General features: G+C 45.1%; 1 protein-coding gene across 2 annotated transcripts in view; it reads left to right on the forward strand.

Moving 5' to 3' along the window:
• The window catches only part of olfm2a (olfactomedin 2a), a 28,636-nt gene that overhangs the window by 3,142 nt on the left and 2,815 nt on the right, over window positions 1-22,679 (forward strand). Inside the window, exons 1-4 of one of the 2 annotated variants that reach the window (XM_003964757.3) lie at window positions 11,152-11,548; window positions 17,600-17,749; window positions 20,786-20,941; window positions 22,132-22,351. In XM_003964757.3, the coding sequence (XP_003964806.2) occupies window positions 11,405-11,548; window positions 17,600-17,749; window positions 20,786-20,941; window positions 22,132-22,351 (670 nt within the window). In that variant the 5' untranslated portion in view covers window positions 11,152-11,404. Of the gene's footprint in view, window positions 1-11,151; window positions 11,549-17,599; window positions 17,750-20,785; window positions 20,942-22,131; window positions 22,352-22,679 lie in introns of those variants that run through there. The other variant, XM_029836277.1, reaches the window with a different exon arrangement.

Raw genomic sequence — 22,679 nt, forward strand, 5'->3', positions numbered from 1 at the left:
TGAACTTTTTTTATATTGCATTATATCGCATTAATAAATCTGCACTGAACAGTCAGATGACCCAAAAACTGACACCGTCTGCAGTCCCTCCACATGCGAGGGCAACAAGGACAGAGCTGCATCAGAGTCGGGGAGGACAGACAGCTGGCTTGGCCGATATCCAGTCCAGACAGTTTTGAGCCGACCACTGACCTGGCAGGAACCCTCTGGACAGAAAACTCTTTTCCTGGTGCTGTTCCAAAGGGAGCACACCAGAGGGAACACAGTAAAAGCCCTCCCTCTGACACGGATATAATGGAGCCACTTGTGGCAAATTTCATTTTCTTGTTTTTGTAGCAAAAGCCTCTTACGCCGCAGTTTCACCAAAATGCCAAAGCTTGTCAACCCTTGCAGGGGGGAGGGTACAGGTATTCAGGAGGAGGCACACTAGGAAACAGAGTGCATTCTGCCATGCAGCATCCAGACCCCGAGCTAGAATTGAAAAAAAGACAAGCTGCAGGGACGGGAGTGTAAATCTGCCAGGCAGAGACAAAATGCCTGGCTTACATTAGTGGCACTGCATGGTCACGTATGCCCAGCGAAGGTCAACGTGCAACACAAACACAACTCTAATTTACTTTGTGGCCAAGAGTTGCCTGATATGTACGCAGTGTGTATAATGTATACCATATCTCCTTCTATGTCCGCGGCCTGTTGTCATGTTCACTGTGACTGCGTTACAATCATGTTTAACACTATGAGCCGGCGTTGATGCACTCCCCATTATTATAGGAAGGTGCTGCTTCTCAATCAGCCCCAGATAATGAGGTTGCATTACGTTTGATTCGGGGCTGCTTGAAGAGATTGTATTGTGTATTCCTGTGTCATGACTGATTAGGGTAGCGCTTCAATCAATTCACAGTGATGATAAAACAGTGCCTGAGCCACAGTCGCACCTCCAAAGAGAATTGTGTCATAAAAGCCGCCCTGCATAAAGACAGAGGAGGGATCCGCTGAACCTTTGTACTTTTCTGGTGATGAGCTTTAATAAAGCTGGCTCCTCCTCACCACACAGCTCTGACAGTGCTGGAACTGCCGTTGATTTAAAAAAAAATAAAAAAATTATGAGCTATGTATTGGCCTAACAATGTGTCCTCGTTCAGGCTTCCGGTCATTGTGCATGCTTTGTGATAGCAGTGCTGAGGGTTGTACTGGTTTGTTTACCTGTTTCTGGGTCAGTCTTCTAAATATGGCACCGAATGACTCAGATGGGGGCGATATTAGTACCTGATGATGGAGGTAAACTTCCCAGGCTCCAGCCAAGGGTTGAAATGGATGTCCGATTTTAATGCTCCGGTCCTGTAGATGAGGCAACAGTCTGGATGTACTTGGCTAATTGATGAGTAGTCAGGCGGAGAAACATATGAGGTCAACAAGCAATGTCTGCACTCAGGAGCGACCTGGTGGTCCACTGGTTAGTATAGACAATGTAATTACCTCTCATTTCCAACAACCTGTTTTAGCTTTTTGAAGCACATCGGATGTCATATTTCCCTTGACTCTTTCCTCCCGCTCGTCGTGGGAAAAGCAGCTTCATTTGGATGAGGCTTTGTTGGTTTTTCAACATTTCAAAAGCTTTAAAACAACAGAGCAGCTCTGTTTTCAACTACTATCCTCATGAGAGTTTCCCTTTTGGGTGTCAGCATTTATCAGTTATCCCTCGGGAGCCACCATACTTACACCTTAAAATGGGTTTCAAAGTCAGGTAATGATGATGGTCCATTGTCTAGCCAGAAACCCTGGTGGCCCGCTGACCTGAAGGACCATCCCAAACATGGCTTGGGCTTTCCATAGTTACTGTAATTAGAGAGGTCTTACATGTCTTCTGGGAGTGTAAATACAGATGTTACAGCTTTAGGGACAAGCTGGTGCCAGCTGCACAGTCACAGACCGATTAAGTTTGATTTAGGGATGTGTGATAATCTATTGTTATTAGCCAATACAATAATCATCATTACCTGCTCACGGTGGTCAATAGCAATAAGATGACTAAATAATAGTAAGCAAGAACTGATGACGAATGTTGTATTTAAACAGTAGGATGAAAAACATTCAGATTATGTCGACCTTAGGGTTGAAAAAAATGCCACGAGCTGCATTAATGCTGATAACCAGTTCTTTTTGAGATAAATAGAAATAAACACAGGGATAAATATCAGCCAGGAGTCTGTAGGAAGTCCTTAAAAAGCACATTCCCCACCGCAGCGTCAGGTTCTTATATAACCTTTGTATTGTTTCCTTCACACTAACAAATTTTAAGGTGACTTATAACATTCGTTGTACTTGAGGTCTTCCTCTTCAGAGGAAACAGCCTCCCAGCGTGGCGCCACACTAATCCCTCACAGCTCGCCACATCTTCTCCATGGCTCTTGTTCCTCCTGGCTGTTTTTCCACCACCTACAGCTTTGGAGTTTGTGGGCCTGCTAGATAAATGGAAACCATTATCGTTGGCTTTATTTTAAATTTCCATTATCGTCCCATAATTCACCAGTAAACAGGGCGCATCCTTGGTTTCAGTGCATGCAGGAGCGAGAAGATCAAAACGACTTGCGTTTGCTGAGCTTATAGTGGCCCATTCTTACCTCATTTACTGCCTTAATTACTTCAGACAGCTTCAGATGACTCTATAGGATGTTATTTGTATGCTGGCTGTCAATGGTGGATGAAATGATAAGCTTGACTGGTGGGATGAAAATCATCTCCCAGATCGCATTATCTCCTCTAGGTTCTCTTCCTGTCTGTGTGCGTGTGCTGGTGGGTGCAGGACTCCCAGAGGTTTGTGCCTCTGACTCTGAGCAACAGTGACATTTCTCTGACAACACCCAGAACAGGCAAACACATGCACTCGCTCATGCGCGCGGAAACGCTGTCTGTCTTTCTCACACACGCGCGTGCACGTGTTGCTTTTGTCTGCCTTTCTGATTCTCCTTTGCGCTGCAGCTCACAAACATGTCAGCAATGGCATCCAGAGCCAACCAACACGTTAAATCAATACCAACAAAGATGGCTGAGGCACCTTAGTCGGTGCTGGGTGACAGTGGGACTGACGGATGCTGATTAGAGTCCAGACATGTTTGATCATCAGATCAGTGCAGCCGCTGGTGATACACAACAATCAGAGGTTACCGTGGCTTCCAGACTTTGGGGCTTTTCTGGTCCGTCCCCCGTTTTATTGCATCGCGGTACCTTCTGACCAGTTTTCTGTACGACCTTGCTTTCCCCAGCTCAATGAATCTTTTATGAGCCTGGCAATGTGGGTTTCTGCGTAGAAGATTGGAATATAAATATGGCTTGTTGCGCCTAGAGCTCCACTTGCCGCTCTGATACAAAGGCTTCCAGATGACGGAGCAGATTGGACAAGTTGCCACTTGAGCAGTGCTCTTCGCGTCTCTTTGTCTTTGTCAGAAAGACGCGGATTTCACACCAGCGCGTCAGATGTAGATTCTCCCACCTGCACAAGCACATGGACAGAGGAAGAAGAGGGGGGAAAAAAACCTTGGGGAATATTTTTCCCTCTGAAATTGATTTTTTTGGTTTATTTCCTCCCTGCATTTTTAGGAACAGTGGCACAGTCATGTTTGCAGCCTGTCCTCCCTTTCTGAAATCACCTGATCTCACACCAGCTCATCTCACCGTGTTTGCGGGTCAGAATTACCTCCTGCGGGGGCTCTGGTTTTGTGGACTGAAGGATGAGAGATACGTGGTTCAGCAGTGGCCCTCTAAATTGATGCACTTTTCGCGCGGCGCTGTCAGAATAAGTAAGCCACTATGCACGGCCATTGATGAGGAAGGCTTTCTGTGAGTGGCTGACAAGGCTTTAAGGTTCCAGCCAGGGAGGCGTAGGAGTCCAGACACTGCTGCATATCAAGCAGGCTGGCAGAGTTGCTGTCTGCAGACCCACACTGAGAAGGGCGCTGAGGTCTTTTGATAGAGACACGAGATGCCAAAGAGAGAGAGGACAACATGCTACAGTAGAAGAAAAATAAGTCTGGATTCTATATGTGGGTATGGCCATAGCAGAGTGCCATAAAGGGAACAACACACTGCTAATTAGAATCTCTGGAGGCATCATTTTAAAGATGAATCAAATTAGAATTATGACATTTACTGCAATAAATTGGATCTAGCTTTGATGAATTACATAAATTAGATGAAAGTGATGTAACACGCCGACTTTTGGATTCATTTATTATTGATCAGTCGGCTCAGTTTTAGTTAAGCACATTAGTCTGAAGGCTCCTACAGTGAGTGTCGTCCAGGAACCATCCATCCATGCGCAGCCCTATCGATTCCTTGCTAGGCTCATTTCACAAATTCTTTGTGGCCTTGTACCACACAGCCACTCCTTTTATTTTATTTTTAAATAACAAAAGACATCAGAGTATTGCAAAATATTCCAAAAAAGTCTCTAAAAACAAATCACCCAGTGAGCTCCATCTTGGCCAACTTAAATGTTCATGCTGATTGTGCCTTTAAATAAAGTGCTGCACGCACGCATACACACACACACACACACACACACTGATTTAGTGATGAGGTTTTAGTGGGTTGTGTTTTTGGACACTGGGCTGGAATCAGTTTCACAATCAGTAAGCGTGTGAGAGGCTGAGAGAAAGAGGAACAGACAGAGTTGGTAGAAATGGAAGATTGCGGGCTGGGTAGAGGTAGAAATAGAAGCGCGTCTCTTCTGTTCCAGACTGCCTGCAGGATGATTATCTTTTGCATCTTAACCCAAAGAAGAAGAATAATTAGAGGACTATTACACTGTGGTGCCATTATACAGTACTTCCTTATTGGCACTCAGGGCTCATGCAGATTGTCTTTAATTACCCTCATCCTGCCTTGTCTATACAGCTCCGTTCAGGACAAAACAATAGCATGTGCATTCACTCAAGCAGCTAGAGGGAGGGAAGATGAAGAATTGGCCAGAAAAAAAGAAAAAGGAATATAATGTAGAGTGGCATTATTGTGTGTGTGTGTGGGGACATCACAACCAGCTGCTATGACATCATATTTGTGTGCTGGAAGATATCCAGCACAATACCTGAGCCCACATCTCCCTCTGGCCCTGGAAGAAAAACTAGAAGCTTTAAATATCAGTGAAATATACAGTACAGTCAAGTGGTGTCTGCCTGGGCTGCAGGCGTCCGTGTTGCGTTTGTGTGTGTCAGAGACGAGAGCTTCAGCCACAGTAATGGTGATGCGATGAATAGATATTTCAGGAGAAGTCTCGCTTTTGAAAGCCTAAAGCTTCAGGCTGCCGCTCCCCTCGGGCCTGGTGCTCATCTCTTACTGCTCTCAGTAGAAGTAACAGCACCCATCCAGCTGGTGCACGGACCTTCAATAAAGTGTGCTTCTCATCTGCACTCCTCTAACTTCTGAGGTTCATCTCTGACACCTGAATGCACCTTCTGCTTTTCCTGTGCACCCAGGCATCACCCACAAATATACTGCTTGGGGGGGTGGGGGGTGGGTGTGAAGCCTGTAGATGTTCAGTCTATAGCTTCAAATCCAGACATCTGTATAAACCGAGCCTGTAATGACACCAGCTTTTTTCTAGCGTATATTTCCTCACCGTAGTCTGATAGAGCAATAAATTCAGAGATGCATCTTGGTGTAGTTTATGATCAGCTGTGCTCTGCATCTTCTAAGAGATGTGAATGAAGATCCATCACCATGGTCCTCCTCTGCTCCTTCCTCCAGCCTGCCTTCTCCTACCTAATAACGAATACACACACACACACACACACACACACAAATGGCTGCCAAATGGCAGCCTAAAGAGGGGGAGGAGGGGGGTGCTCTGTGAGGTGTGGGCACCACTCTTCATATGTGGAAATTTCCTCCTGTCAGTTTGTTTATTTAATTAGTTTCGTGAAGACTTTTGAATTCATAGCATGTAACGCACGTTAACACACAATTAACGATATATTTTCAATAATAATTCCTTCCTCTCCTTCAGCGTTTGAGGCACAACTTCACAAAAGCACACAGAGACAAGCCCATTTGTTTATTTTGGTGTTTCTCTTAACCATTTTGCCCACAACTCCATGCAGCAGTAAATGTAATACTCCGTTCGAGGCGGTTTTTCGACTTCTCTCCGTTGCACATCGTGCCTGTGCTGTGCTAATAATGTGGCCCTAATTAAATGTTACAGCTTCCCTGAGCATTAATGACCTGAAGACAAAGGATACAAATGGAGGTTTCAGTGTGAGCTTGGACAAAGTGGCTGGATGAAAGACTGCAGGCTGGTTCTGTCCCTTCATTACTGAGACACAGTGGTAACTGATGGACTCTGGCCATTGTTGGATCCAGAGCATTAAGGGTTCTTCTCTCTTTTTTTAATAACTGCTGTAAACTCTCCAACTGTAATTGCCAGCATCCTGCCGCTCCTCTCTGGTTTTGTTCGATTTGCTATTGCAGACGGCGCAAAAGGAGACAAGATGTAAATTTGTCACCTTGGGGATTTTCAAAGGCATCGCCATCTTTTTCTCTCCTTGCTGTTGGTTTTCCTCCTCTCTGTCTCTCTGAGGCTCGGCTAAACATGAAAATCTGTCCTCTTTTGTGTTCCCCATCACCTTATTCTTTGAGTTTTGAGGATCGTGGTCATCACCTCATCACTGTGATGCTGCCACTGCAAACAGATGATATTAAAATGATGAGAGTTCCTTTCTACTCAATTAAAAGACGCCGCGTGCACAGTCTGACATTGCCGTGAATCTTTGTGGGTTTTTTGGGGGTTTTTTTGCAGATAGAGATGAGGTCATAAGCATGTTTAACCCTTACCCTTGTAATTATCAGTGGTTGTTTCAGACTGCGTGAGGGCATCACTCTCTCGACAGGAATATCTTGAATTCTTGATTAGCGTGCAGGAGCAAAGGTCAGGATGTGTCAGCACAGCAAAGAAGGATCTTTTTTATGGGACACTGGTAATCAAGGCGTGTAGTCAGGGGTGATCATCGTAATTGCATACAGTGTGTGAACGTCTGCATGTCCATATACGCCTGATTGCCTCCATGTGCGGGCAATTTAACCGGGCCCATTTAGCCCCGGAAATGCTGTGCAGACTGTATTCAGCTGGTGCGGCTGGCATGGGCTGGTGCAGAACAGTGGAGGACTCACGCTGCGATGTGGAGCACATGGCAGCTGATTGCTGCATGCAATTCTTCTCTCTGATCGCACTTTTCCTTCATGAGCTCTGAGCGAAAGGATCCGCATGGGCCAAATGGATATCTCATTCATTCATTACTGCAAAGATAATCAGACCTATGTCATTTAAATCAGAGCTGAATGTGGCATTTGAACAAATATCACATTGGTTTCAGTTTACAGGTTGAACATCTTACGGGTCACTAATAACACTGAAGTGAGGTGATCTCGCTTCACCCCACATATAAATGTAACAATTTGTGCCAGAATGACTCTGTCAACAGGATTTAGCAGGTTCTCTGAGGCGAGTGTACTGTGAGCTGGCATCAGTATAGGCTGATTAGATAGAATAGTCTCTGGAGACAACGGATGGACTCACCACAGGGTAATGTAGGTGTGTTACAGTCAATACGGTCAGCCTGACACACTTACGCTATTGATTTTTTTTCCACGGGAAGGAAAGCTTCTCACTTGTTAGCAGACATGACTGCACAAACGTGATCTTTTTTCTGTAATTTATAGGCCAGTGAGGCTATTGGTCTCTTCCTTTATTTTCTATTATATTATGCAGATGCTGCATACGTAACCTGCAGATCACTGAAAACTGGGACTTTGTTAGAGGATGTTTGACACCTCAGTGGAGAGAAAATACAGTGTCGACACACGTGCAGATCTGTGGCTGCGAATTCAAGCAGGCCTCCCGTGCATCAACAAATCTGTCGCAAACGCATTAAATGCTCCTGTATTTTATTTTTGGAGGTTGTAGTGCTTAAAGATGTGCTGATGTTGCTGGACATATTGAGTCTATATGCATTCATGGTGCACACTCACTCCTATTTTACAGCATATTGAACTAGAGAGGCTGTGCTCTCTGTACTCTATGCATGTGGGGGTTAGCGCTGCAATAATAAAATGTAAAACCCCAGAGGAATATCCTTGGTCAAGGCCCACAGGAGCTGCGAATAGATTAAATACTCCTCGTTGAAGCGCGGCGATATGCACCAGCTTCAGCCCTACATTATAACCTCTTTCTGTCATTTAAACTGTTCCCATGGTAATGGAGGTCACACTCAATTTAAGCTGATTTTGATATATTTAGAAGGCAGCGGGCCCTCGTGTCCATCATCTTATTTCTGAAGGACAGTATTCTTCGACATTGGCATCTTCCAGAGCTCAAGCGGGGGCTGTGTTTATGTGCAGCCTGGCCGTGTCAGTCATAACAACTCTTCATCATGGTGACGGATGTCTTTGTAATTAGCTGAGGTGTAATTCGGTCCTTTATTTCAGCCACATCTGTTTGTATTCCCAGCAAGTAAGTAGGCAGTGCATGGTCTTTTCTCCTCCCCAGTAATTTTACCTCACTCGTAGCACATCCCTGTGGCCTCGGGGCTTTGTAGCACTTTACTGCCATCCATCGATGGGATGCTTTTTCTGCAGTTCGCAGGATTTTATTTTACTATTTGAATTGATTAAAACTGTCCTTTAGAGAGCATGCCCCTGGCAAGAAATGCAGAGGACTGTTTTTTTTTTTTTTTAGCTTCTGTCCATACAGCATACGGCCATATTGAGATGTTTGTGGAGAAACGGTCTCCCTCCGTGTTTGCATGTCTGGGTCCGAGGATGAGCCCAAGATTAGCGCTCAGACAGTTCATGACAGAAATAGTCAAAGGGAGGACACACGCAGGGCACAGGAGGAGACGCATGATATGATGCCATTTTCCCCAGAGGGCCCCAGAGAGACAGCAGAGACTGTGAGAAGACTTAAAGGCGAAATAAAATTCCCAGGGACAAAAGAAAAGCAGCAGCAGAAGAGGGGAGATAATGGCAACAGTCAACGTCAGAGGGCTAATTATCAGAGTGGAAATGATGAGGAACGGCTTTGAAAAACAAGATTAAATGAATACATTTTAAGTTAAAGACTTCCTTGTGCTCCTACTGAATCGAGGCTTATTGTGACAAAGACCCTGTGATTGGACAAATGATTGGCAGAATCTAATCTTTTAGATATATTCATCATTTCCCTATATTTTAAATCAACAAAAACTGACATCTGACCTTCGCTCAAGGGGGCATTTGTTTCAGTTGTTAGAGATCAGAAATGCACTGCTAAATCAAATACATATGCAGAGTTGTCCATACTAATGTTTGACAAAAAGAAGACTTATATATAGAACAGGAGACATGAGAGCTTCTGACAGCAGCCACTTTGGATTCAGTTATTGTGCATCCATCAGGTGCAGCGTGCACACAGGAAGAAAGGAGTCTGTGCTAATGATGCAACACCAAAAGGCTAACTAAACTCAAAAAATACAATAAATAGGAAGGATTTATTTTTCATCTCAACTGGAATCATATAATACATCTGGATACAATCGATTTTGCATGTTACTGTTTCAACTAAAGTGCTATCCTATTTTGGTAATAGGTTTTATCAAATGTAGCAGAACACTAATACTTGTGAGCCCTTTGCGGTGGTTGATAAATCAGCTTCACACACTATATACTGACGCTAGCTGAAAATAGAACATTTTTCTCTCCCTTTCTTTAAGCCTATTTTCAGGCCTGGCTGAGACGTAGCTCAAAAATAGAAAAATGCATTTAATTGTATGAACATCGTGTGTTTATTTTTTTTTTAGACATTAAAGAATTGTCCGATGAGAATTTAATAGCTGAATAAAAATTTAGCAGTGAGCCGCTCAACTATTTGATATTTGCTGCCACCTTGTGGAAACTAAAATCGTTGCACTATCAGAAGCGCAAGCTCAGACAGTTCGCCTTCCCGAAGAAGCCTCCAAGCAAATGTATCTCCTAATTACCACATTTTCTTATATAAATACTGAATCGATAATTATATTCTTTAACTCGTTGTAAATCTAGCTTGAAACGAAGTCCAATATTATCCAATGTTACTGTGTTATGCACAAAAACCTGAAAATAATTGAACGCTCGAATCCTTCCAAAAAAAAAATCTTGGTCCTAAACGTCTAATTATCAAAAAGCTAAATCTGTTCATAATCTTGATGTTTTTCCAGTTTTTTCCACGTGGGGGCAGAATTGCACCAAAAATAGGTTGACGATGTCGACAGCAGGTCGAAGGACGTTTTTGGATGAGGCTCAAAAAGCTGTCCCTTCTCTGGTCCTGTCAGAGTCCACCTCACACAGCCGGTAACACTCACCTAGTGTGGCAGGACGGTGGAGGGCAACCACCAAACTGAATAAGTCAGCAGATCCAGGAAATGATACGACTTGGCTGGATTGCCTGAGGAAGCCATTCTGTCATCATTATGCACGACTTGGAGACAACGTGATACCATATGAGTCCCAGCAAACTGCTGAAACTGCTGCAAGGAGACAAGAAGTGGAGTGGGTGGTATATTCAGACAGCCACCAAGCAGATGATTAATGTAAACTTAAACCATCGCAGGAAAAATTGACGTCTTGACGTCCCTTCATCTAGTGCAGCAATTTTATTGTTATTAAAGTGTTATTGCTGTTATTGACACCAGCCCGATGGTGTCAAACTAAACTTTCACTTTCAGTTCAACATGTTTTGAAAGGTTTAAACCTTAATAAATACAAATATGATTCATGCAGAAGGTAAAATGCTATATAAGATACAAGCTACCGTAATCTATGACGTGTCATAAAGCAGAATAATGCTGCTGAAAGCGGGCGTCTCGTATATTAAAGGATGTGACTGCCATCTCCACATGTCTACACTGCCAGCCGTCTTTATATTTAATCTTTTTATACGTGCATATAACCCTGAATAAAAAAGTGCTGGGCACATTAATAACTAAAATTTTGACAAAGATGGAAAAAGAGGAGAATTTATTAAGTTGTAAAACTGGTCTGCAGAGGCTGGTCTGTGAGATCGAGGCGGCGGGTGCTCAGGGAAGAGAGAAAGGGAGGGAGAGAGAGCGACACAGAGAAGGGGGGAGGGAGGGTGAGGAGGAGGCAGTCACTCTGAGAGGGAAGATTCCAGCGTAATGCTGCTGGATGTGATCTGCTCTCCTAGAACCAGTCTCCCAGCGTCCCCGTGACCGAGCCAGTGCTGCCGGACTCCTGTAACTGTCCTTCACCCGCTCTGGGAGGCTGGGCAGCTGCCGGGGCTGTGGTCGGGTCTGACAGGCTGGTTCGGTGGCCGGGCTGTCTGGAGCCAAGGTTCATCAAAGGGCACGGCTGGGCTGGCTGAAGAGCACCACAGGAAGCAGACATGAGCGTCCCCATGCTGAAGATCGGAGCGGTGCTCAGCACGATGGCCATGGTGACCAACTGGATGTCTCAGACTCTGCCTTCCCTGGTGGGACTCAATGGGACTGCCATCTCCAGAGGGGGGAGCTCAGAGCGGATTGTCAGTGTGCGTATGGCAATTTTTTTTTAGCTTTTCTGCACCTCAGTGCATGCATGCTGTCCCTCTACACATGAGCGGGGTCATAGAACAAAGCAGAGTGTGTTTCAGTAACTATGGATTTGGGACTTAGTAAGGGGGGGCATAGAGATCTTCACATGAGCAGCGCCTAAACCGTTCATGAGCGGTGGCGGGAGACCGAGGATGCTGCGCAGCCCTCTGAGGTAAATCATATGGTTTTTTTGGCAGGGTGAGGAGAGGTAGGGAGCTGTTCTGAGTGATGCTCTGGCTGATCCCATCTGTCAGCCTCCTCCGGAGTTGGACGGGTGATGCTCGCATTTAGAGGTGATGGGGACGACGGGGAGGTGCAGACAGCGCGAGAGCTGCAACTATGCCTCATTTCTTGAAATTCATTCAACTGGGAAAGAAAAACACTTGAGTATCATATGCAAACACGTTGGATTTTGTCAGTAAAAGGTGTTAAGCTGGGAAAAAATAGTAAAAGCCTCCCCCTCCATGTCTTCTTTAATGTCTTGTCTCAATACGAAAAGTGTTCGTGTCTGTGTGTGCGTGTGTGTGTGTGTGTGTGTGTGTGTGTGTTCCTCTCTAAGTGCATTTAAGCATTCACACGTCTCACAGGTGAAGGCCCATCTGTTTGAAGAAGAGTTTTATAATTTATTATACTTTGTTTGAGCACCAACGTGCCACTTTCTGTCTGCATAATTGTGTTCCTGAGAGCCGTTGGAAAGAAACAAGGCTGGTTTAAAACAACACTGGTGTTTTTTTCTCATGTTTTTCTCAGAATCCTGCTCCTCCCCTGTCAGCGGCAATAAAAACGCTTCCATTTTTTCCCTGAGTAAATTTATTCTGATGAGGATTTAAGGCCGACAGGAAGCTCCGATATTAACATTTCTGACTGGATTGAATGGAACATTGGCAGTAATAAGTGGGTATTTTCTTTCAGGCGAACCTCTTTTACAAGAAACAGAGGGAGGGGAAAAAATGTAACCGTTTAAATTCATTTCATCAAATTTTCATCAAGACCGATGAGGCGGCGCAACGGTGCCAAGAAACATTAGAGGGTAACAGTTTGTGTGTGGTTATGGGAAATGTCATCGCTTTGAGACAGAAATCATTTCCCTCATAAACACTGGCACCAAATAAAAGTTCAGTGTAAAGCTTCGCCTCTAAGTCCCATCACTATTGATGAGACCCGTGTTGTGATGATGGCAGGGGCACCTCGTGACCCTCTCGGGGTTTCCAGCTCCGATCAAAGATGATTTAGCTGCTTGTGACGCGGTGGAGCGCCGGTGGCCGCTGCCTTGCTGCTCCTCGTGTGCGCTCGGCCCATATTTTCTCAGCTCGCAGCTATTTTCAAAGCTCGCTTTGCTTTCTCTCTGTGTCTGTCATCCAAGCAGCTGGTCTAAGAACACACTTGACTGAGATGTTGTCGGCCATCGCTGGTCCACACGGCACTAAAGTCATTCCTCACAGGGAACTGGTGTGACTAAACGGTCTGGCCAGCATCAACCAGACATCTGCCAGATGTTTCATGCATAACATTATCATTCTTACTGTCTTTTACAGCATTTAATAACCCTAAACATTGTTTATAATGAAGATGAAAAATGCATCAGTGTAGAAATGCTAAAGGGAAACACGGAGACATTTAGAATGTATTTAGGCAGCTTCAAAATGATTAGGTTTAGCTACATGAACAGAATCTTCTTGCATTAGCAAGAAAAGTATTTTATTATCACCTCTTACCTCACGCAGATCCCTTTCCTCATTAATTTGATGCTAATTTGCTAAAACATGTTCTATTGCTATTAGTATAAGAGCAGTACTGAAGCAGTGGAAGGTTTCAACAGTCTTTTGCTGTGATTTAGCCGTTAGCCCGTCTGCAGACACTCGTCTCTTTTGCTGTGATGCTGACGCTGCACTCTGCGCAGACGACTATTGTGATTCATTTAAAGACACCTAAACAATTGGAGGGGTTTTCGGTGCTTTTTTGTGCTGACGCAGCTCTACAACAAAGTGTAGAGCACTTTTGCACTGCTGCTGTGCAAAAGTGCTTCCTCACACAATTATGCTAGAGTATTAAAGCCGTCTGGGCATGATATCAAGCAGATGGCCTTGTCATCAATGTCATAGGTGATCTGAGTATCTCCAGTATGTGAAATAGCTCAGTGCAGCAACCTACTAAAAATGGAAAACCCTAAAACAACACACAGCAGCAGACGAACGGTGACGCCTCAGATTTAGGGGTCACGCAGCCTCTACACTACATTTTCCTCCACTTGAACACTGTGCTCTAACACTTTGCACAGCTTCCTTCTCCATTTTCCCCGGTGCTGTTATCTCCCTGCCCTTTCTCACACCATGACGGTGTTATCTTGTCCCTTTTTACTGCAAATAAGATACCAAATGCTTTGAAAGGAGGCAGCTAAAAATACTCAGTTGTGCTCTCATTTACTGTATTTGTCGAGCATTAAGTGTGGATAAGAACTGTCCAGCTGAGTGTCCCTCCCCTCCACTTCAAAATCCATTATGGTGCCGCTGTCCTGTCATTTAGTGGAGATCTGGGCTGGAACAAGTGAGCTACAGATGGATAGTTAGCAGGAGGCCACACAGGCGGGCTGGCAGTCATGGGTGAGATAGACTGGGGGAGAGTTGGAGGCAGCAGGGAGGAAAAAGGAGTCAGCAGGAAGGAGCGTGATGGGCTTGTGAGTCACATTATTGACTGGCCACCCCGCTGGGCTTATTGTGGTGATCAGTTTCCCATATGAGCCAGAGAAACCTTCACAGGAGAGCTCGTGGAGGGGCTGTTATCTGGTTGAGAGGAGTAAAGCATCATTTAAACTGTGTTTTGCCCATTTTTGTGTAATTACACCAAGGTGCCAACATGGGGAAATGGGAGAGGGATGTTTGTGCTCATGGGTCAAACACTGAGGGGGTCAAAGGTAAATGGTGCAGCTGTCAGCACACGCTGGATCCAGAAGTCGTGCCAACATTTGTCCCATCAACCCGCTGCTTATAAAACTTCCATTAGACTTCCCGTCATGCTCATGAAGCAGGAAGCTTCATGAGCATCAGATTTATGACCTCATTTAGCTCTGGCTTTACAGCTGCAAGCATCAGGGTCAGTCTGATGGTTTGCCAGAGGAGGTTCGCCGCGCGGCGTCTGACAGCGCCAGCATCAGTTTGGTTATCTAATTGGATTAGCTCTCCAAACTTTGTAATTGTTTTAGCGTTTGTGGTGGTTTTACCCTAAATCCCTGTGTTTTGTGGAGAGTTTGGCCAAGCTTTCATTCGAAACACGAACTGAATCAGAACTTTACATCATCAGCTCGCTGCCTTGGACAAAAGTGGAGGAGAGCTTTGTGTCTATTGCTTTTAATATCTCGGTTAATCCCAAGGTAGTTGATCTGATGGGCTGATGGGCGGACATCCCTCAGTGGTGATGTCACAGGAAGTGGTGCTGAGAGGCGGACAAAGCGGGACTCTTGAAGACGAGTGTTTATCAAGTGGTCCCAATTGATTTTTTTTTTAAACCGCTCTCCTTCTCTGTGGTTTCCTGTTGTTGTCATTGCAGCCGCCTTCATCCTTAATGGGCTTTTGCATGGGTGCTGTGACTGTGACAAGTCTGGCGCTCACATATTCTCTTTCATCCCTCACATCTTTCTGGGACAGTGAATTAAACACTGCCTTCTGGGAGGAGAGGATTTGTTTTCAGAGCTACCTGAGAGCTGTAGAGGCAGGAAAACAATAAAATAGGTGTCATTTCCTCAAGCCCGCAACTGGACCATTGATTTCTCTCCCCATATCTTGTGATTGTGTAATATTAAAAAGTTCGATTCTAAACTGATCCCCAATTTGAGGGGAATGGAGCGTTTCCACAGCAGGGAGGGGGCTTCTAAATTATGAACCATACATAAGAACTTATTTGAGTTCAATAGTGGCTCCCTGATATATCAGCGCTGCGTGCAGATATATAAATCTCAGGCAGGAAGCATATTGGGAGACGGTGCATTTGCATTTACGAATTACCCCCCCCCCCCCCCCCCCCCACCCACTCCTTAAATTACTGCGAACGTGTGAAAGTTGCAGAATGGATGTGTGCGGTAATGAAATTGGATCTGCTGTAGATGAGCTTTTAATAACTTCAGCCCAGCATTTATGAAACATTAATGTACGAAGAGGAAGATTTGTTGGTTGTGAAAACCCAACACGGTCTGCACAATTTGGATAATGAAGAAATAAATATTAGGGGCCTTGCAAATCTTTTTTCAGCTCAGGTGGATGTTTATTCCTGCCAACTGAGCAACATACTGGAGGTAGAAATGTCAGTGTGCCAGTAGCAGTAGCTCCCTTTTAAGCTGATAACTCTCTTAAATATTGATGCATAGCTTTCTATTCATTTGAAAGAATCTTTCTGAATGGAAAGAGAATATCTAATACAGAGGCGGAAATCCTGCCTATGGCTGTGTGGCTGTTTTCCTGTTCTAGGGAGGCTGCACCGCACTTACCATCAGCAGATGCCAACCTTTACCCGTTAGCACTGCAGGATATGAGCTGGAATGAGACACCGGTCTCACGACCCCTCATCTCTCAGACGCCTGCATGAATTTCCATCCAAACCCCTCATGATTGTGGAACGCTGCCGTAATAAAAACCAATCCAGAAGTGATCTTCTTCGGCTGTTTTGGATTTAGTTGCATTTAGTTGAGTTTAGATTGCCTGGAGTATCCAGACATGGTCGTAGTCGCCTCCATGATTCTACCCAGCCTCTCGGAACCCCCAGCTGGGAGATTAGAGTGTGCTCCCATATGGGGACACCTGGGATGAGTCAGGAAGTGTTGTTGGGGGGGGTGCAGAGTGGATGGATTTATAATTAATTTGAGATTCCACATGAACGGTATTTGGTCAACTCTGAATTCGGTGAATCGGCTGTAATTGAATGGGAACGGGGGGAGAGGAGGGAGTGCTGAGGGACTGGTCAGAGTGACAGGACCTGACAGTGTGCACATTGGCTCGCAGGGCAGTTGCTACTTTACACTCCAATCACACAGACCCCCCCCCCCAGCCAGACGTTTTAATCTGATCTCTCAACTTGAGGATACCGACGCAGAACAAGACAGCTTGGGAGGAAGCAGCACAACTCAGACACACACAAAAAGCCTCTTCCTCCCACTTATTTGACATGGACGGTGCTTCGATTCATCTTAACCACTAAAGCAGCCGCTCTTTTTCTTCACTACATGTTACTTTATATGCTGAGTGTGTGTTGATAGATGCAGCATGAATTAATGCATTGCCTTGTTCAACCCTGCGTCTGTGCACGTGCGTGCACACATACAAGCATTACATTTGATTGGATTAGTCAGAGGAAGACATCCACCCTTTCAGCACCCCCCCACCCCTCCACTAACTGTCTTATTGATCCGGAACAGCTCAATTTCCTCTCTGCATCCACATCTGTTTTCTGCTCAGTTCTCAGGCTGGCAGATCTGATCCATCCCTCTTTATCTTTTCTTTAAAAACCTGTTTTTTGGACAATCTTTCCTCTTTGCTCAGCATATCGCAGCATCCCCGTACCTACCAACTCGTTTTTCTCAGCCATTGCAGGTCTGCTCAGGTTTCCATCCACCCTCCATTTCGCTGTAATTCCCGTCATCTCTGGCTCCACTTTGTCCATTGTGCGTTTGTTAATTCTTCATCCGTGCTGCCGGGGATTTGAAATAGGGATCGATCGGTATCAGCTACATTCCAAGAAGACAGGAAAGCCAGAAATGATGACGCTGTTGCCAACTTTAACTGGCAGAATGGGCACAACTAATCACATTATGGACTGTAATGCACAGTGTACTCTCAAGTAGTTGTAAATATATTAGTCTAGAAATGTTGGGATGCACAGTGTCACAGTATTCTGACATGTCTGCCATTGCAACTTTAACAAGTTCTGCTGGGTGGCAACAGCGATAAACAGTAGAGGACACAAACATCCAGTTTCTGTACTTGTTCTTGAAAAAATATCTGTGATTCTCTCTGATTCTGCAGGCTCTGTACCCCAGCCCAGAGGAGGGCTGGCAGATCTACAGCTCGGCACAGGACGCAGATGGGAAGTGCATCTGCACCGTGGTCGCGCCGGCCCAGAACATGTGTAACCGCGACCCACGCAGCAGACAGCTCCGCCAGCTCATGGAGAAGGTGACAGCTGTCAATAACACGCTCACTTTGAGACACGACTATTACCCACGCAGCACGCGCGCAAAAACGCCACGTAATGCAAACCGCCACTTCAACCAGCGCCTGTATTTCATCCAGTCTGTCGTGAGCAGGATGCTGAAGGGAATTTTCTCTCTTCACAAGAATGTGAAGCAAATGAAATGCTCTTTTCTGGCTCTGACAAATTATCACCCTGCTTGCAAGAAGCACAAGCGCACACTTCCAGGAACTGGATAATTAATCAAAACCTCATATTCACTGAGGGGTTTTGACCTAAAGTCCACTGTGTGTGCAGATTTCCAATACAAAGACCGCAGGTGTTTTGTTTGCATCTCCCCCCACAAGGGCTTCATTTGGGTCTCCAGACGTTTAGAAAAAACACAACTGAGAAGCAGAAACACAAAGACCACAAATCAAGTCATCGCTTTTGAATGATGCGAAACTGGAAATCGGTGTGGAGTTTTCCATCATCGACTTATCGTTCTCCAACGAAACAATAACAACCCCAGAAATGGGAGTTTGCATTTGTCTGATAGTGGCAGCTCATTCTTTTGGGGGATTAGAACTGATATCTGACTGTGAGGAGAAAAACAGCAGAGGGGGTTTCAGACGATGCGGGGGTGATATTGATGGGGTTTTGTTCAGACAGACAGGGGTAGATTGACACGCTGACAGACTCTGAGGTCCTGATAGATCAGTGCTACACCTGATTTCACACATATTACCTTCACTTTTATTGAAGCCCGCCTCCCCAAGAGTCTCTCGGCTGCTTTTTCATGGACTACATGTTCAGGCAGCCAAAGAGGAGACACTGAAATGCTTTCAGACAAGTGCATTTTGAGAAAAAAGACATTCACGACAAAGAAGCAGTCGGCGCTGAATAGGATATTCAGAGAAATGTTCCAATGTTCATCTATTTGTATTTGCCCAGAGGATCTATTCGGCATTGACACAATCAGGGGGCAGCAGCCGGGTGCACTGAGGCAGCTAGTGGAACGGTGGAAGTTTAAACATTCAAAAGTTCACAATGTGGTTGTTGGTAGGAGTGTACTGGGGGAACTGCCCCTAGCTGATACTATTGATGGAATTGTAAATCATTCTAAAGACAGGCTGGGTCAGAATGTGGTAAGAAATCGTGCAGTAAGTGTTGTCACAGGAGATTCCGTGAGTCGAGCGTCAGGCCAGGTGATCGATTTCAAGTGTTTGCTTAAACACGACTCCAGCCAGTTGTGCGCATAAGACCTCCACATTTGTTCTGAACCCCTTTGGGATGTGGTGGAACAGGAGATTCCATCATCTCTGCAGGAGTAATGTCATCAGGTCAGTAAGGGCAAAGGTCTCTGAGCAAGCCTTCCAACCGAGTATTCACATTCCAAGTTCGTCTTCTTTAATACTGATAAATTTGTATTCAAATGCCCATCCCTGCTATTGCAGGCATTCTGTAGATTTTCACTGTTGTTATAGATGTATGGTGAATGAATATGTAGAATACACAGTGTCTGACTGTAAAGAGTCAAGCCCACCGGTCACGTGACGAGACAAGAACAGCCAGGTTCATCGTTATCTCGGCTGCACATCAGAGAGTGTGTGTTAACCTGCGTGTACGTCCAGATTAGACCCTCATGCTTGCTAGCACATCCTCAGTTGACATTCGAGCGTGGAGGAGGATTTGGAGCTGATGTGTAAAGTGCTCCCTGATCCAGAAAGTCAAGGTTATGCCAACAATGTCAACACTGGCCCCTGTTTAAAGAATGCAAAGCAGCTGTCTCCGTCCAGTTTTCTGCAAAGGCAGGCAAAATGCCACCTAGTACAGACTTTAATTGGGAAAATGCTTTTGGCGCAGCCTTTAGAACACCTTTTACCCCCCGTCTGGCTGAGTGAGCAAGGATGGCATAAATGAGACTGGAGAACACAGTCAAGTATTTGACAGATTTCTTGTTCACAGTCCTCGCTGCATGCTCTTGTGGTCGAGGAACCGATCCTCTTTGGTAGCCACGTTGATTATTTGAGACAGACCGCATAATTGAAATCGATCCCTCGATGTTCCTTCATAAAACGGTATTTTACATTTGGAGCTGTTTGCCTTTGATTTGAATTATAGGCTTATGTGGCATTAAACTATGTGGCATTTAGATCACTGAATGAACTCCTGCAGTTTTGATTTGAAAGGAATTAGACAAAGCACAAAAATCTGGGTGCGTTTGTTGCATTTCATAATCTGAGGTTGTACAAAGTGTGTGTGTGTGTGTGTGTGTGTGTGTGCGGGTGTTATTTATGTTCCCAGTTAATCCACTGCAATGTTTCCATGCATTTGTTTACACGCCAGGCTAATGTCAGTCATATATTTCCCTGACTGTCTGTTATGGCTGTCAAATCAGATTTTATTGGTGAAAATATTTTCAAATATTCCAAAGTCCAACTTCTCCCCGGCCAGTTCGTGACGCATGTGGGAGATGAGCTGGGTGCAGAATGCAGTAGGCTGGGTACAAAGTCACTGAGTGGGCTGTCAAAGTAGGCCTGGCAAGCATTTGGTTGAAAACAGACTTGATGCCAAATTATGACCTTTGCAAGTTGGGACTGTTTTGTGTTTATTGGGAGGTTTAAAAAATATCTGTGCGCCTCAGTGATGCGCGGCTGCGTGAGTGGATGCCTGTTTGTGTGGGCAGGTGCACATATGCACACGTGATTCTTCTATAGCTCTGCAACATTTGTCGGCGTTCGGACAATTTCTGGACAGTCCGTAACAACGTGCGGGAGATGAGGGGGTGTATAAAACGGTGTGCAGCAGCAGAGTGGGTTGAGAGCGAACAGACCAAGTTGTGCTAACTATGTCCGCTGAGAGGTGCAATTGATTAAACACAGATTTAACAGCATTAACATGGAAGAAACTTCAGCCAGCCGACAAATTATGCAGCTGGTTCAGCTGCGTGTCAGATGATAATTAATGAAGATCGTGTTAAGATATTTCCCTGAATAACTGACAGTGGTGTGTATGCGTGTGTGTCTGTGTTTCCTCAGGTTCAAAACATTAGCCAGTCAATGGAGGTGCTGGACCTGCGGACGTACAGAGATCTACAGTATGTACGGAATACAGAGAACCTCATGAAAGTGGTGGATGGAAAGCTGAAGGTGGCGTCTGAGAACCCCCGCAGTCTAAATCCGAAAGGCTTCCAGGTAACTGGGCGTCTATCGCCTGTTGTGTAGGGGCAGATTTCTGTCATTCCATCGCTGTTCACTCCAAACAAAGACTGCAACCTCTTTCAGTCTTCACAGATAATTTCTGCAGATGCAGACAGAAGTGCACAAATTCAATTTAAATGCTATCTTTGAAACATTCGGCCTCTGAGATGGAATTTAGGCACATTCTCATGAATGATTGAGCTAAAAAGAGAAAACTTTCTCTGTCAGTTTGAGTATTCCTCTCTTTATATCCTCATCTCCCCTTTCCTCCTTCACTCAGACAAGTTTCCTGCTGTATATGATTCCACATTCAGAGATCAGCGTATTCATTCCTGTTTATTTCCACCTTATCTCTCTGCAAACTCTGGCTCAGCAGCCACTATAAGTGAGCGTTTCTGCCTTCCAGCCCTAAGGTTGCTGGGTCAAGGCTCCGTGTTTGTCATAATCTTACAGATGGTGCTCAGAACGTTGGATTAGTGTGTGGCCCTTTCCTCAACAAAGGAACACAGAATGCTTTATTAAAAACAAGTCAGAGGTATTGAAATTAGACATTGGAAAGTAAACTACCAGTCAGGTCTCAGCTGGATGCAATATGCAGAAACAGTAAGAATAACCTGGACTCAAATCCAATAAAGGTGCATAATAAAAAAGCGGGGTTTGTCCTGATGAATTTCTACAGCTCAAAGTTGCCAATAGCAAAGCACGGGAGATTAACGAGGCCAGATTTTCACAGCTTGAAAAGGGGAAAATGAGATTTATGATGTGGCGCCACGGGGCTGAGAGCTGCTCCATCACCAGATTTACGATAAAACCTTAACAAGGAGAAAACAGCCCGTCCTGTGGTGGCCACACTTTTATTGATATGCTTATTTATCTCTAAAGAATCCTAATTTCCACACTCGAGACCTGGCCCTCCTGATGTGCCCTGCAATCCTACACCGAGACACGTTGTGCAAGTTTACTGTGTGTGAAAATCACACAAGCCTGTTTGGGCTCATGTGTGAATATGCATATGTTTGGTACCAATTATGTTTGACTGTGTCTGACACACACACTCCTGCTGAGTGTTGCGTGTGTGTCTCGAAACACCTTGGCAGTGAAAATCCGCCAGAGTCTGACGGCAGCATCTCACTGAACTATTAATCTTCTCCCTGAACTTTGTGTCTCCGCAACGACACTTCTAGGAGCTGAAAGACAAAGTGAACCAGCTGCTCCCTCTGCTGCCAGTGCTGGAACAATACAAGGCAGACGCTAAGATGATTCTACGTCTCCGGGAGGAGGTGAGAAATCTGTCCTTGGTGCTGATGGCCATCCAAGAGGAGATGGGAGCTTACGATTACGAGGAGCTGCGCCAGAGAGTGTTGCTGCTGGAGACCAGACTCCATTCCTGCATGCAGAAACTAGGTATCAGTCACACACAATGAGTGGAACCAAAGCACAGATTGAATTAAACTCCATTAAGATGTTATCGGAAACCATTCTGGCACATGCTGATGGTGAATGAAACCATAATTTCCTGTGATAGTATTTTCCAAAATCAGTTAGTCCTCTAAAGACGTGACCTCAGATGACCAGCGTATTCATCTCATTCCTCTCTGGAATTGGTGTGAAAGACTGTCAGGATAGATAGACTGGTCACACTTAAAGAAGGCGCTGAGTTGGAGCCTTTAAATGCAACACCGCAGTGCCTTACAAAGCATTTTAATGGCCGCTGGAAGACAAATAGTCTGTG

The sequence above is a fragment of the Takifugu rubripes genome, chromosome 5 (genome assembly GCF_901000725.2).
Source record: "Takifugu rubripes chromosome 5, fTakRub1.2, whole genome shotgun sequence".
NCBI lineage: Eukaryota > Metazoa > Chordata > Actinopteri > Tetraodontiformes > Tetraodontidae > Takifugu > Takifugu rubripes.